The 17,387-nt window shown below is 34.1% G+C and overlaps 1 protein-coding gene and 1 long non-coding RNA gene across 7 annotated transcripts in view; both read right to left on the bottom strand.

Annotated features, from left to right (window-relative positions):
• LOC126754034 (protein cappuccino) overlaps positions 1-17,387 on the bottom strand; it is a 122,498-nt gene that overhangs the window by 64,889 nt on the left and 40,222 nt on the right. For 4 of the 6 annotated variants that reach the window (XM_050465884.1, XM_050465887.1, XM_050465888.1 and 1 more), the window contains one exon: positions 2,816-3,173. In XM_050465884.1, coding sequence (XP_050321841.1) covers positions 2,816-3,173 — 358 coding nt within the window. Of the gene's footprint in view, positions 1-2,815; positions 3,174-8,421; positions 9,020-17,387 lie in introns of those variants that run through there. The other 2 variants (XM_050465886.1, XM_050465885.1) reach the window with 2 other exon arrangements.
• On the bottom strand, positions 11,790-12,930 carry LOC126754035 (uncharacterized). The gene is made up of 2 exons (XR_007666250.1): positions 12,762-12,930; positions 11,790-11,984 (listed from the first exon to the last, which is right to left on the bottom strand). It is a non-coding gene; the product is annotated as an uncharacterized LOC126754035 (long non-coding RNA).

The raw sequence follows: 17,387 nt of genomic DNA, 5'->3' as shown, positions 1-17,387 counted from the left end.
TAGAGATATGAGCAGTGGCGTAGCTACAACTTCGGGCGCCCGGGGCCAAGGATGTTCTGCCGCCCCCCTTTATCTACCTACCTTCAAGTTTCATGAAGTGGTTCGAACAAAAGTGAAGTTTTACAAAATACCTTCGATATTAAGTATTCAAAACTTAGGAACTAGAAACCACGCTAATTCTGAAGTTCCAAAATTCTCTCAATACGGTTTTTGAGGAAATTGATAGTAAATTTACAAGACATCTTATTAAGCTATAGAAAAAACCCATTTTCTCCCTATATCTTGTACACTTTTGACACAATTTGCAGGAATTTTTGCCCGAATTGGAGTTTTTAAATACCATTTTTCCGCACCCAAGACGTTGCGCCCGGGGCGACGGCCCCCTTCGCCCCCCACTAGCTACGCCACTGGATATGAGTGTAGTTGTAATAGATTTTTAAGTGAGCGTAGGCAGCTCCTAAAACCTTATATGCTCGAAACGCTGTTTTCAGAGTTGATGAGTAAAATTGTTCCGTAATGGCTGGACTTATCGGGTGAAAGTTGCACATGACCTTCTTTAACTACTTTTTTGAGTAGCTGCCATTTCGTCAAAAATCAATAATTTCACTATTATATAGATACCTACTTGTATTACTATTTCTCTGTATACTTCACTCCTTCCCATTCCTCTATGGAAGGGAAGGTAATATTGAGAACCGATTCAAGTCTAATTCTACAGCATTTCGAAAAGTCCGTTGATCATTGCCTATATTCATCTAAGTGAATAGTTAAGTAGGTAGAGTGGATATTTGACAATTTACCAAAGCCTTTTGCGAAACTACAGGGATTAAGATTCCGCCACTCCTGTTCTCCGTCACTGGTGTTCTTTCTCAACCACCCTGTGCTGTTCTTGAAGTTCATCAGTACAATAGATTTTATTTGTATTACCTCCAAGTTATCGTCAAGAATAGTTGCGATTATTTTCCTATAGTCTTTCCTTGTTTAACTTCCTGACAGTTTCTATAGTCTTATGGTATGAAGTTCTCAGTCTGCTGGTACGTTTGCCAATTGGACATTGACTCGTTAACACCCCCACAAGAGTTTTTTGTAGCCAGAAGCATATCTGGTCTGGTGTCTAATTATAGGGTTGTGTTTGCTCCGGCCAATTCAACTGAAATCTCATCGCGAAATAGGAATAGGAAGATGTCACGGAATTCTTTCACTGGCTATGTCGAAACCGTCAAAGGTTTAGTGATCTAACAGCCGGTTGGCTATCTGTATATGTGGATATATTTGTTGTCAGAATAAAAAGTCTTTCTTTAACTGTTGTGATCTCCGCTTGGAAGATACTGTAGTTATCTGGTATTCGGAAGACGATTCTGGTGTGTTTTCAACTCCCACTCGATTATCTAGTTAGGACCTATCCATATACAAGTAGGTGTTTATTACTTCTTCCCTGTACACTTCACCCCTTTCCCATTCTTCTATGGACGGGAAGGCAATGAGAACCGAATTCATGTTTAATTTTACAGAACTTAGAAAACCCATTGTATTTGGTTAGAGAGAGACGCTGGAACACCTTCTATGCGTTTGTTCAGCATTAAGTATTTAGAACTCGACCCAAGTATCTAGGAGCTTCGGAGTTCAAAAAACTGGACAAAGTATCAAATGTAAACAACAAATCGCTCTTAAAGTTCGCAAAAAACGTTGACGTCCTGTGTGACAAATTCTTCACCTCAAATTAAACTGAACCTCCAACTGGCATTACTAAGGACCAGTAGGTCTATGCATGGCGTTATAGTCGGCCAGTATAACAATACTATATTTATGTCTTTGGAGACTACATACGAATTTCCACAAATGCGGCCGAGTTCTTATCGCTGGGCTCGAGGCAGAAGAGATGATCAGAGCGACTCGCTGTTATTTCGGCGTTGAAACTCTTTTGGGAAAGATAAAAAGTACAAACCACAAGAGAGTCTTTACAATTGTCGGCAATGCTTGATGTTTAGATTATCGGTCAAACTATTCTTCTGACATTTTCTACAAAACCGTACTTTTTACCAAATATAGTCGAAGAAAATATTTCAAAAACTTTTTAAGACTTTATTTAAAAAAATTGGATTTTTGAGTAGATGTACGTTTAGCGAAATCGCCTTGGGTATTTGCTTGTATTTAATGAAATGATTTGCCAATTGTTTTCTACACACACTACGCGGAAACTACAACAACATAGAGGAAAGAGGAAAATCGCAAAAAAATTAACTTTCAACTTTTCGCAAAAAAAAACTCTTTTTTCTGCGATATTTTCCAACTTTTTAAAAGGCAATCAAAATGTCTATAAAAGTAGCATTAAAGTTAAGAACAACGAAACATGAAAAGACGAAAGAACGAATAATGAACAATAAATAACAATTATAAAACGAAACGCTAGTAAATCAGCCAACTGCCAAAATCAGTAAATATTTAACGCTACAAATTGCATTTCCGTTTAATTTAAAAATACATAGACATATTTATAGAATTTCGCAACTTCTTCGCAGGAAGTACAGAGTAACGGTAACAAATGTAACAAGCAAACAAGTCAACATGAACAACAATAATAATAAAAACAACAATTTGGTGAAACTTGATAAGCAACTGCTGTAGCATTAGGGTATATATGTATATATGTATAAGGGTATATACTATAGAGTAGAGTATACGTGTAGAGGGATTTCAGGAGCAAGTTTTTAATATGTACACCAACAACAAAGTAAGAACCAAACAAAACGGAGGAGGAAGAAAGTAAACCAAAACTGTTTTACAAGACACAATAGAATGAAAGCCACAAACTTACGAAAATCCATTTGTTCATCCTCCAATTGCCTTATCACAGACGCATGACTTTGGCGTAGCATCAGCAGCTCCTCCTCGATCGAGTCATCGTAAGCGGAAGTCGATGTGGGTGTGGCGACGATGGCCTCCTTCGATGCGGACGCTGTCGGCTGTTGCTGCGTTGCTTGTTTCCTTTGGCTGAAACGTGCAAAAACTTTGACTCGACTGCCGCGACGACTCTTCAGCGTGCCACCAGCGCCGCCACCAGTGCCACCACCTGCGCCATTTGTCGGCGTTTGCGGCTCATGAGCTGGCGCGCTATTGTTTGTTTGCGTATTGCCCATACTGTCGGCGTTAGTCGGCGCGCTTGAGCGGGTTTGCTACAATTGCAAGAGAAGCGATGAACGGAGAGGTGTAGAGAAGAGAAGAAAATCAAAAAGTATTAAAGTCAATTACAACATTGTTTAATCGTATTAATTTTCTACTTAAATTCAAAGTGAAGTGATATCGAATGAATTCGAGAAAGCAATGTTTTGTTAATGAGTGATTCTTAAGTATTTTCTTAATGATCTTATTGCTACCCCATACTGTCTCGAGTTGATTTGAAAGCAAAAAAAAATACTGGAAATAAGCATTATTTGAGTAGATAACTTATTCTAAGGGATTTTTAAAGGTTCAAGAATTGCTTTCTTTTTAATAAAATAAAAGAAGAAGAGAAAATAGTTTAGGCACAGAAGAAAGAGAAGGTAACAAATTGTGTGAAACCTAAAATTAGCATCATATCAGCTTGTTTAACTAACGTTACCTAAGTTGGGTTCGTGGAATATGTGTCCATTCGCATAGGATATGAACCCAATTTAGGTAGGGTTACGTAATCAGGTCGATATTCGAGAGGTCATAAGTAGTCCTACTTAAACAGCTAGAAACGCTGGTACGTTGTAATATCCAGAACTCCTAATAATGAATCAAAAAGATCTGAGAAGGGTTTTGAGTTTGTCCCATATTTTTTGACCGGTTAATATATATTCGAAGCAATGCAAAAGTTAGACTACGAAAATACTTCACCTTTAGTCGAGCGAAAGGTGAATTGTGTATGAGAGCGTGCCTGAATGATTCCACTGCACCCTCCCCAATGCAGAAAATTACCGGGGCACCGATTAGTTCCCAGTCTAATGAGATTGAGGTAAAGATGACTTTTCTTGCAAGCTCATAGTCTTTGTAGTTTCCAGCGACTCCGCTATTAAAAACAATCTGATAATGAAGTAATTTGATGCTATTACCATTGAGGTCAGACACTTCTTGACTACCCTGAAGGCACTGACAGCGAGCTAAATGTCAATATTACCGTTTTGCTAACAGAGTGCATACTTCGCTGTTTAAAACTCTGTCTAAAACTTAAAGTAATGGAGAGCTTTCGATAGAAAACTTCTCCTCCAACGTTCCCCCTTAGGTTCGATCCATTCGTGATAAAGCGAACTGCGTCTCTTCTCTAGCGACTTCGTTCAACCCACCTAATCATGTGGGTATAAGTGCAAAGAAGAAACCATCAAGTGAACATTCCCCGACATTTTCAAAGCTCATCGGATGTTCCCTGCATCATCTTCGAGACTCCCTAACTAAGTTGCCCTAGTACCATTCTACTCAGCCCGCCTCAGATTGTACCGACGTTCCAACTTTTTAATACTATATTTGCAGTACGATTTGTCCTTTGCTTTAAAATATAGTAGGCCTCCGTTTCGACGATCATTTCTTCACTCGCCGAGAACTTCTTCACAGCGAGCATTCTTTTGAGATCTATGAACAGGAAATTGTCACTTGGAGTCAGATCTGGAGAATATGAAGGATGCATAGGTACTTATAAACTCAACTCATGATTCTTGCCATCGCTTACACTGGCTTTGATGCGATTTTTTGTGGCGATTTCGTCCCTCAAAGGGTCCTATAACGATGTATATGTAATAGTCGCTGTTGATGGTCTTTCCTTTTCCAAGGTAGTCAATAAAACTTATTCCACGCGCATCCCAATATACAGACGCCATAACCTTGCCAGCCTATTGTTCCGATTTTCCACGCTTTGCAGCGGGTTCATAGTGTGCCGTCCACTCGGATGGCTGTCGATTGGACTTCAGAGTGAAATGGTGGGTTCATCCGTTGTCACATTTCGATGCAAAAAATTGGTTTGAAATCGATTTAATATACTCCAAACACTGCTGCGAATCATCAACTTTTAGTCAAAAGATCCCGCGGCACCAACTTTGCAGAGAGCCACCCAAATATTCGTGAATGGCACATTCATAATATCTTTACAGTCTCTGCTATCTCGAACAATTTCATTTTACAGTCATTCGGTATTCAGAAGACGATTCTGGTATCTAATTCTGCCGAAAACCCACTAACTCACACTCGATTATCTAGTTTGGACCCATCTGTATAGATGCTTATCACTGCTTCCCAGTTCACTTCGCCTCCTTCAGTTTACAGTCATTCAAAATTATTTGGCGAACTTTTTTGTGTTTTCATCGGAAACAACCTCTTTGGGTGTCCACTGAGTTCTTCTTCGTCTTCTTCTTCCGTCGTCGGTGTTTATTTCACCAAGTTTAATCTTAGCATGTCAATCTTTGATGGTTGATTTTCCTGGGATAGCCTAAGTCAGTGAGGTCAGCCTGCTTAAGATTGAAGCTCGGATATTTCGGTGGATAAACTCACACAATGAATGTCGATGATTTCATCTCCTGGTGTTATATCTTAGTCCTAGACTTTTTATTACAGTAGAGGCCCGCTAATCCGGATCAATTAAAACCGGCCCCTATCCGGAATATAAGGAAATCCGGATTACCAAAGACATATCAGCACTATGTATTATGAAAAAATATTTATAAATTTCTGTTTGTTTGTTATAACAAATAATACACATGTTCCAAAAAAACAAAAAAAACTTAAACCAATAAAGCATAAAAGCGAATGTAGTGAATAATAAACACGTGATCCGGATTAGAGAATACGGATAGAGAATGTCGGTCCGGATTACAAGGGACATAATAGAAATTTTGAGTTTTTTAACCCTGTCCGGATTACAGTGGAATCCGGATTAGGCCATGTCCGGATTAGCGGGCCTCTACTGTATTGTTGTTTATTTAAAGTTCTTGAGAGTTTTTATTCAGGTTTCCCTACACCTTGCTGTACACAACTATTATGCTACGCAATATGGGTCAGAATATAAGGACTACACGGTTTCGGTGAACCCCAAGTAAATCGCTTATTATTTGGAAACATTATTTTACTACTTCTTTTATATACATATGTATTATGTGTGACCGTCGAAAAAATCAGAAAACAGGGTATTTTTTGTAACTCGTGTAAGTGAACTCAAACCAACCTCGTTTTCAGTAAGAGTTGGGTACAGTTTCAAGTCCACCTCATGAGTCCCATGGTATGCAAGTCATCGCAATTAAAAATATAAGCTTACGACAAGCTATAAAGTAAATTAAAATTCCAATGAACTTTTGTCATACTCATATCAATTACACTCTTAATTATTGAAAAAATAACCCTTCGGCATTATTGTTTTTGCTGATTAGTAACACTTGTAAATTACTTGTGCATATATTGACTCCGGTGGATTATTTGAAATAAATGTTATGACGCTTTGCAAGTAAACCGCAAATATATAATATATGCATGTACGAATGGGTGTTAACTTGAGTCATACACTCGGAATTTTTAAGATGGATTTCGTAACGTTATCCGATGTTAAGGTGTTAATGTAGCTGAGTGTACAGGGCAGATATGACTTTTTATCAAATGATTTTAAAGGTATTATCTTATAATGTGCTGCGGCTTATGCCATGTATGCCACAAATAACGATATAGTAGTTCAATAACTCTCTAAAAAATAACGCTCAAAGGTATGTGGAATACTCTCTAAGTCTATTTTAAATATTGATCTTGTGCGTGTTGGCAGCAACTTCTGGTTTAAATTTCGGATGATTGATTAATAAACGAGGAAAAACAGCGACCTTAGGTCTATTGTGCTACTTGAACTTCCGGGCTCTCCGAAGAGTAAAACATAGCTGAAAAATGAGCTTTAGCATTAACGCAGTATGCATTCTGTCCCTAGTCCTATTTTCTAAACATTATTGATTGTATATCACATATAAGGTCTAGTAAAAAGATATCCTTTATTTTTATATTCAATTGAAAGTTATATTTTGCATAGTTAGAATGATCCGATTTAGGTCAAACAAGCACTGTTTGGTTCGATAACTTGCTGATATTTTGAAGGTAATTTCACAATGCTACTCTCATTTTTATTGGCGAAAAGCTGGAAGAGTCGGTTTTAATAGGCTACTTTTGAATTAGGTATTCAGCAGCAGAACCATACGCCACAGACAGTAACAGGTAGTAATCACTTGGTACCAAGTTCCGACTATAAGGTGGCTTCCCAGCCATAAGAGCTTTTCAGAGCTAATTGTCGATGTGCTGGTCCGGCGTTGTTTTGATGAAGCACTGTTCTGTTTTTTGACACAATTGAATGCTTGTGGGCGATGGTTGCCTTAAGACAGTCCAATTGTTAGCAGTACAGGTCCGAATTAATAGTTTGATCTTATGGAATCAGCTCATTGTAAATTTTACCCTGCCGATCGAGAGTTCGAAGTTATCAATTGGACAATTCGGTGACCACCGTGAAGCATTAGTTACACGTTCTTAGTTCGATGACAGTTTCTACTAACTTGGAAGGAAATCCTAGAATTTTTTGCCATGATAAAGCTTCTCTTAAGGTCCATAAGCCATCCCCTGCTTTAATTGTTGTGTTGTCATATAACTAAACTAGATTTTTGTGGTAGTGGCATTATTGTTATTGGTCCTCATCGCCATTCTCTTTAATTCTGTGATAGTAATATTCAGCCAACTCAGAATCACTCTTGCCAACATGTGCCTCCTTGAACTGAGTGGGAAATTGAAAAGTAAAGTTCCTCTCGACGAACAAAGACCAAACTCTACAAGTTCCTCATCATTCCAGTCCTGCTTTATGGCATGGAGGTATGGACTATGACATAGGGGGTGTTCGAGAGAAAAGATTTGCGGAAGATTTATGGTCCTTTGCGCATTGATAACGGCGAATACCGCGCAGTTGATGGAACGATGAGCTGTACGAGATATACGACGGCATTGACATAGTTCAGCAAATTAAGAGACAGCGGCAGCGTTGGCTAGGTCATGTTGTCCTGATAGAAACTTTGAAGGTTTTCAATTCAGTACTCGCCGGTGGAAGCAGAGGAAGAAGAAGGCCTACTCTCCGTGGGAGATATCAGGTGGATAATGATCTGATCGAATTGGCGCTAAATAGTGGAAAGGAGAAACGACAGGCGGGCAGTTGTTTACTCGACTATAAACGCGGAAGTGGAGTCTACGCCAGTAAAGAAGAGGAAGAATATCGGTTCATCAAGCGTAAAAGCCTTGTCTAAGCTTCTAAATATCGATTTTCTTGCTCTATATATATCGTTTAAATAAATATATGTAACTGTGACTTCCGACCAAAGCATTTCTTATAAACTGCAATGCCGCCCCAAATAAAGCTTTCTTACTAGCATACCGTAATTTTCTTTCTAGACTGAAATTAATACTCACACTTACTTTTAATTATGATTGCGGCTAATTTGTTGGAGGGAAATAATTTCCCAGCGCCGGAATTGCCTGCAATTCTGTTCGAGTGAACTGAAGGCAAACCAAACGTTCCTTTGGTTATGTAATAACCAAATATTTTTGCTTTGATTTGACTTCTGATTCGTTCGTGTGAAAAACGATGGCGTAAAACTGAATTTAATTGTTCGGTTGTGCTTTATTGTGCTCGTTTTTTCTCCGTTACCTAACTTTGAGCTTAGTATTGTTGTGCGACGTTTGTTGGTTCTTATTTGTTTCTTTGTTGATTGTGGAATTTGTTTAGATTTTTTTACATTTGTTTTATTTAAAAATTAGTTTAATATTTTATGGGAATAGTTTTGACATTTTTTTTGGTTTGGCGAAAGCTTTTATATTTGATTTTTATTGGTATTTTCTAATTTTTTGGTATTTTGTTTTTGTAATCACAGTGCTTGGGTAGTTTTTTCGTTATATAAATTAAAAATGTAACTTATATATATTTTTTTTTTTAATTTTTATTCGGTTTCTACTAATTTAAAAAAATCTTTAATTTATAAAATAAATAACTTTTTCTTTTATTTTCAAGTTTATTTTAACGTCATTCCGAAACATTTTTTAAAGTTTTTTTATGTATTTTATTTAATTTATTTTTACATTTTTTAGTACTATTTATACCTATATGTTTTTGTTCTTAGTTCATAATGTTTTCAGCTTCCAGCGGGTTTATTGTGCTTTAGAATTGGGTATTATGTGCAGATTTCTTTTTTGTATGCGTATAGTAAGTTACAATTATTTTATTACAAATATTTTTATTTTATTTGTAATTTGTTTTTAATAAATTTTTTTTTAGTTTTAATTTTATAAATATTTTTTAAATTATTTTTTTTTGAATTTAAATTTTTTATTGGATTTTTAAATTATTTTTTTCTTAATATAATTTTTGTTTTTATTTTAGTTTTAGTTTTTTTTGCATTTTTTTATTATTTAAACTTGCATTTAAAATTTTTTTTTATTTATTTAAAGTTTATTTTATTGGTTTTGTTTTTTAAATATATAAACATTTTTTTAAGTGTGTGCGTTTTTTTAATTTTTTTTTTTTAAATTAATTTAAATTTTTTATTAATTTTAAATTAAATTTTTAAACAATTTTTTTCTTAATATAATTTTGGTTTTTATTTTAGCTTAAGTTTTTTTGTAATTTTTGTTTATTATTTAAACTTGCATTCTAAAGTTTTTTTTTTATTTATTTAAAGTTTATTTTATTGTTTTTGTTTTTTAAATATATAAATCTTTTTTCTCAAGTGTGTGCGTTTTTTTAATTTTATAAATATTTTTTTTACTTAAATTGTTTTAATTTTTTTTTTTTATTTTTAAGTTTATTTAAATTTTGTTCGAATTTAAGTTTAAATTTATTTTTTTATTATATAATTTTTGTTTAATTTTTATTTTTATTTTAGCTTAAGTTGTGTGTTTTTAATGTAATTTTCAATATATTATTAAACTTGCATTTTTAAATTGTTTTTGTTTTTTTTATTATATTTAGAGTTGATTTTATTTTGGTTTCTTCTTATTATTTTTTTGTTTATAAATATTTCTTTATTAATTTTTTTTTAATAATTTAATTTTTATTTTGTTTTATTTTTTTATACGTACATTCGCTCACAGCTATATTATTTTATTATCTTTTTTTGTTTTATTATTTATTGAATACATTCAAATATTTATTTTCTATTTTTAGTTACTTCCTTTATTATGATCTTGTTTTTTTTATTATATATTTTGTAAGGAAAATTAATAATTTTTCAATTATTATAATTGCTCAATTGAATTATTATGTGAGATTATTAAATTTCTCTTTTTAAAATAAGCTCATCTAATATTTGTGCTAAAGTTGTGCACTTTCGTGTATGGTTAAAATGTAAGATATTTTTAAAATATTTTGTTTTATTTTTTATTTTAATTCTGCTTTTATTATTTGTTTTAATTTTTTATTTTATATACCTCTAATTTTTTTTATAACTTTTACCTAATTTTCTATTATTTTTTAATTTTACTTCAGCATTAAATTTTTTTTTTTAATTTTTTTATTTTATATATTTTTTTATAAAATGCCTTCTTAATTTTTTATTTAGTCCGCTTTTATATTTTTTGATAAGTTTTATTTTATATACTTTTTTTAATTAGCTTTTAAATAAAAACTTGTTACAACATAATGTTAGAAAATTCAAATTTGTATAATCTAAATTTGGGAAAATTAAAATTGAATTTTTAAAATATTTTTTTTTAAAATATTTCATTTCTTTTTTTTTCGATCATTTTAATTTTGTAAATTTTAAATATTGTTATAATTTTTATATAAATATTTTTTTTATCAAATATTTTACAAATTTATGTATTTTCATTATTTTTATAAAATATATTTTTATATAAAATTTATGAAATTTAATAAATGATTTTTTTTTGTTTTTTCATTTATTTTATTTTTATTATTATATTTTGTTTTTGTTTTTTATAAATTTTACAAATAGTATTATTTTTATAAAATAATTGTAGAGTGTTAAAATTTATTTATTTTCATCTCATTTTTCATAGATTTTATTAATGCGTATTTTTTATTTATTTAATTTATATTATATATTTTTTATAATATTTTTTTAAAGCTTTTTATAATAAAATTTATGAAATTTGGTATTATTGACAATTTTTATTTTGTTTATATTTTATTTTATTTATTTTATTTTTATTTTTGTTATTTGTGTTTTATTTTTTAATACTTTTATAATTTTTACAACTAATAATCTTTTTTTTACAAAATAATTTTTGGGTATTAAAATTTATTTATTTTTATCTTCTTTTTCATAGTTTTTATTTGCGTATATTTTATTTATATATTTTCCATAATTGTTTTATATTTTAAAAGCTTTTTATATTTCAATAAATTTTGTATAATAAAATTTATGAAAATTGATATACATTTTATTAATTTTTAAATTAAATTTATTTTGTTATTTTTTTAAATTAAGTATATTTTTTTTATTTGTTTATATACTATTAGTAAAACCTCTTTTTGCTCACTTCTCATTAATTGTGCTAATAATTCGCTAGTTAAATAGATACACAGACATATGTTTGTACAGTTATATTGATAAAGTGCCATTAATTTAGTTGTCGCATTATTATCTTCTTATTTACTTTTAATATTTATTTGGCAATTTTTCATAAGTTTCAACTATCAATTTGGGTGCGGCATTAACTTGTGAGCAATTTGCAACACACACACAGTGTTATTGTTGTTGCTTGTGTTTTATTTTTGTTTTTAATATTTCATACTGTGTTTGGCGTTGCTCTGAGCAGCATTACTTTTGTTGTTGTTGTTGGTACTTTTGTTATTGTTGTTGCTTTTGCTACTTTTGTTGTTTTTGCCACTTGCTTGCTGTTTTTGTTGTGCGTGTTTGTTGTTTTCTGACATGGTTTTCGTGCATTTTTGTTGCTTGCTGCCGCCGCCGTTCATTCGCTTGCAAATGCGTTGCTCTCGTGACTTTCTCAATTAACTGTAATTTGATTTTCATTGAATTATTAAGGCTACTAAGTGTGCCGACCACCGCACCGACCATATCCTACATATGTACATATATATATAAACTAAGTAAGAGTGAGATTTATTTGCACTGTCAGCGGTCACTATTGCTGCCTGCGCCCTGGACGCTGCGTCGGCAGCACCTTTTGACGCTGCTAATGGCCGCAAATGATACTTCCGTTCCAAATCGCCAGCATTTATGCGCTCGCTTTGCATTTATTCTTTTCCATTACACATTATTGTTGTGCTTTATAACACATTTCACTGGCGTTTGCACGTTAATGGGTCGAACCGCAGGTCTGCCAAACACACACACACACGCACACACCCACTCATCGCTTTATAACAGTAAACTTTTGCGTTGATTTCTTTTTGCACCGATTTTGCTTTTAATTCCACTTATACAGCTGTATTTCTGGGCTTAACGCCTGGCGGTCGCTCCCGCTGTCGCTGCCGTCTTGCCGAAAAACGCCGCAAACTTTATTGGCACTCACTTCCGACTTGTTTTCCGGCGAAATGTCAGATTTTCAACAAACTGCTCAATAATTACGAACACAGTAGGCAACACTAACCTACAGCAACACGCAACATTTGGTGCAACACAAGCGCGGCAGCAGCAACAACAACTACAGCCATTACGGTGAACGATACTTTGTCAATCGCCTGAAAACCGCACACTTTGCAACTCTTTTTCAAAGCCCGTTTGTAAACAAACAACAAATGACAGCTGATGCATCAGCAAAACTCTCACATTGCACACTTTTCACTCTCGCTCTCGTGCGCTCTCCGTCAACTGCACTTGCAAACTGACATTTGCACTGACAGTTCAATGCGAAATTTCGGCGAGCACGAGTTTGCGCGCGTTTCACTTTCGCACTTTTCAAGCGGCGAAAAATCGATAGCAATAAGCGTCAGCGCTGTGCCACGCTTGGCGTATGACTGGCGACGTGCTGGTGGTTGGGTGTTCGGGCTGTGGAAGCGAGTAGCAGCCCGTTCCGACTTTGACCACAGCGAAGAAGCGCAGCATAGCCCGACGATAATGGCATAATGGCATGTATAGTTCGCGTTGGAGGAAAGTACAAAGTGTAGCAACAACAGTAATAATAACAACAACAATATAAACGACAATAATATAGACGACAACAACAATGGCAATAATAACAATGTGCTGCAATGATAGCGAGCAATTGTTGAAAATTCAAATGTGATTAAGCTCATGAAGGCCCATGTGTACCCTCATATGCCATATACTCATTTATGAACATATATGTCTATGTACACATAACTAAGCACATAAGAACACACATGCACAACAACAATTTCTTTTCATATGTTTACACTGCACATTACTTATTTTCGTTCTGATAAAGCGATTAGCAGCCAGCCGCTTCGTCAGTCAGCTAATTGTGTACAGCGTTGTCGACGTCATTACTGCCTCGTCCGCTGCCTGCTGCCCATCATCGCTCATTTTATATGGTGTCATCAACGGCGCTTTTGAATCGTTATTGCTCTATGTATTTTTGTTGCTATGTGCTTGCTGCATAACAACTTAGCGCGCAAGTGAAAACAGTTAAACACGCTTTTGCGCTATGAATTTTTAAAAGAAATTACGCGATTGACATGCTTGGCAGAAATTTTGGAGACAAAAATACCCAAAAAATTCAGCAAAAGTGAGGCAACTCAGGCAACTTGTAATAGTTAAGTTCGAGCGACATGTTTTGAGATGTTTGCAAATTTTATCCAAAAAACTTGGGCGTATGAGTGCAATACTCTTTTGTGAACGAACTTTTTAGCCTTTCCTCTTATTTTTGTTTCAGATCAGTTTATACTGAAGATCTAAGCAATTAGCTCGGAGATTTTGGCTATGTCTTGGGTCATAATCTGTGTCAAATTTCATGAAGATATCTCGACAAATAAAATAGTCGTACCAGCAAAGACTTGATCATGACCTCTGTTGGTTCAGCAACTATGGTTTAGTGGTCTGATCTGAATAATTTCTTTGGCCATTGCATCAATGCTATAGACAATAAACCATGCCAAATTTTTTGGAGATATCGGTTATACGTTCTTATCGACAAATAAAGAAGCTTTCCATATAAAGGCATGATTTTGATCGTGCACTTTGTAAAGCAGTTATATGTTATACGAGGGCTGCTATATATATTTCTGGCCTAATAATGAAAATTGGAATATTTATCAACGAAAATGGTTTTATTGTTTTTCAAAATATTCTCCATCAAGATTTATACACTTTTGCATGCCCTCAAACCAATTTTCGAAGCACTTTTTCCACTCCGATTGAGACACCTCCAAAACATGGTTTTTGAATGCTTCAACAGCATCTTCTGGCGACGAAAATCGTTGACCACGCATTATTTTCTTGATGTGTGGGAATAAAAGAAGTCATTGGGTGCCAAGTCAGGGCTGTACGGCGGATGACTCATCAATTCGACGTTTTGGCCGGTCAAAAAGGCGCTGGTTTGAGCCGATGTGTGAGAGCTCGCATTGTCATGGTGCACAATGATTCGTCTTCTCTTGTTCGTTTTTCGAATTTCTCCGAATACTTCAGGCAAACAAATGGTGGTGTACCACTCAGAATTGACCGTCCAACGTTGCTCAAGCGGAACAGTCGCCACATGACCAGTTTTGCCGAAGAAACAGGCGACCATTTGCTTCGAAGTGCTTCTTCCACGAACAACTTTCGTTGGATTTGGCTCGTCTTGAAAGACCCACACGGTCGATTGCTTTTTTGTTTCGGGCTCATACGCATAGATCCATGATTCGTCACCTGTGACGATCTTATAAACGTCTTTTGAAGCACCGCGATCGTATTTTTTCAGCATTTCTTTACACCAATCCACACGAGCCTTTTTTTGAGCGATTGTCAAATTGTGCGGGATTCAATGAGAACAAACCTTTTTTACGGCCAGGTGTTCACGCAATATCGAATGTATGCTGCTGGGAGAAATGCATAGGCATGCCTCTATCTGAAGGTATGTTACATGACGGTCTTGCATTATCAGTTCACGTACGGCATCGATGTTTCCTGGCATAACGGCTGTTTTTGGACAACCTTCACGGAATTCGTCTTTGAGCGAGTGTCGGCCACGACTGAATTCGTTGTACTAGTTTTTCACAGTGCTATAGGATGGTGCTTCATAGCCATACAAAGATTTTAGTTCATCAATGCACTCTTGTCGTGATAATCCACGTCGAAAGTTGTGAAAAATGATCGCACGAAAATGTTCACGAGTTTATTCCATTTTTTGGCCGAGATGAATTTTTTAATTCCCTGTAAATAAAACAATTCACGATTAAATGACAAAACGTTCTGAGTGATGTTATGCTAAAAAATGTCAAACTTTCCAATGGAAATGTCAGATTGCCAGAAATATATATAGCAGCCTCCGTAGTAGTCCGATATTGGCAGATCCATTAAATGAGTATTTTCTCGGTGAGAAAAGGACGTTTGCAAATTTTCAGACCAATATCTAAAAAAACCAAGCCACTAGTTCGTGTGTATATGAGGACTAGAAGAATGGGCATGTCCAAACTAAACAAAACGACTCAACTAAATATAATATATAAATTTTAACATCTTAACTTCGCCCAATTTAGATATGTACATACATATTATATATAGCTGGTGATCCAAGTAGCCTTTGGTGATTCAATAGCCTTTCTTTGACAGAAGGGTGGAAATAACAATATTATTTATATGGAGACTTGAAGAATCTATGTATCGATTTAATTTTACTATTTAACTTCAAATAGTATATTATGATGAAGAGAGCAACCCTCAAATAATTTCACGAAGCTATCTCAATTATGACTAATAATATATATGGTAGGTATTTATGGAGCGAAGTTTACTGAAAAAACTATAAAAATAATATTGGGTAAATGGAGATCCCAGAAGAAGCTGTAACCAATATTATCTATTTTTTGCAACAAACCACTTTAGGATTAAGGAAGTCAGAAAATCTAAATTCGTCACACTTGGTAAATCCGGAAGCAAGGAGGTTATGTAACGATTTTATTAGTTTTTGACATCGAAATTGTTTTTAAGCACTTAATACGTGATAAATATTACAATACTGATCGATATGTATAAAACGAGGTCTATTGACCTTAATTGAATGCGTGATTTCTTTTCGACTTTCTTCACTGTTGAACTGCGCTGAGAGGGTACGTCGAGTAGGTATAAAATAAAATTTGTTCAAACCAATTATGAAATCGGAATCCCGAATTCCTCGTAAAAGTGAGCGGTGTTACGTCAATTGTTCACTTTTTGAACTAATCAACATCTAAAGCTGTTGGGTGGTATTTGTGGTGAATGCTCGATTTGACACTATAGTATTACGTGCTGAAATGTGATGTGTTATATAAAAAGCTTTTAAAAGCCTTATGAACGCTTTAAACCTGCTTCAATAAGTTTGAGATGAGCAGTATTGCCAGATTACATTTCTTTACGTATTTCGGCATAAAGCCGCGTTATGGGCGTGCCACATGTCTGATTCTGTACATATATGTATCAAGCTTCATTAAGATATATTACAGATAATATCTCACTATGCCTGAATTTTGAATTTTTTACTTGCTTTAGCGAAAATTAGTCAACATTTAAAATTTGACGTTGTTAATTTTTCTCCCTTTAGGTGCGCTCGAACTCCGCTTATCTGTTTTGTGTTTACAAAAAATAAAACTAAGAATATAAAGCAAATATTTTTTCATGAAATGTTTATTTTTTGATATCATAAAAATGTACATAATACATACATATGTATAATATTTCTGATCTAATTGATTTTTGTTTTATAATTTCAGGTATGTATTACGTAGACATGACATGTATAGTATATGAGTTTATCAAATTCTGTCAAGTAAATGTGGATCCAATCGGCGAAAGTTAACAAGGTGAAAATTGTGGCGTTAAAAATTTTTTTTTCTACATTATAATTATTATGACATTTTTGCAATTTTTTTTCGAATAAACTAGTTAATCCTACAATTTACTCGTTATCTTCGAACCATGACTAATTATTTAAGATACTAGTTTTTCCATTTTGGATACATTTTTCAACTGTTGAAATATTTTTATAAATTAGTATCTACTATTATATCCTAATATATAAAAAGTACGTGTCACGTTGTTTGTCCGCGATGGACTTCTAAACTTCTGAACCGATTTTAATAAAATTTAGCAGCCTGTGTCCAGTTCGAACCAACTTAGAGGATAGGATTTGAAACAATTCATAAATAAAGAATACAGTGAAAGCTCTCTTAAATAGACGCCATAAAATGTATACCACAGCAACGCGTGGCCGGATCCCCTAGTATACATATAAATTACGAACTACGTTTGTCCGTGGTAAAC

This window comes from Bactrocera neohumeralis, chromosome 3 (genome assembly GCF_024586455.1).
Source record: "Bactrocera neohumeralis isolate Rockhampton chromosome 3, APGP_CSIRO_Bneo_wtdbg2-racon-allhic-juicebox.fasta_v2, whole genome shotgun sequence".
NCBI classification, from domain to species: Eukaryota; Metazoa; Arthropoda; class Insecta; order Diptera; family Tephritidae; genus Bactrocera; species Bactrocera neohumeralis.
This window is presented reverse-complemented; position numbering and strand designations above follow the sequence as displayed.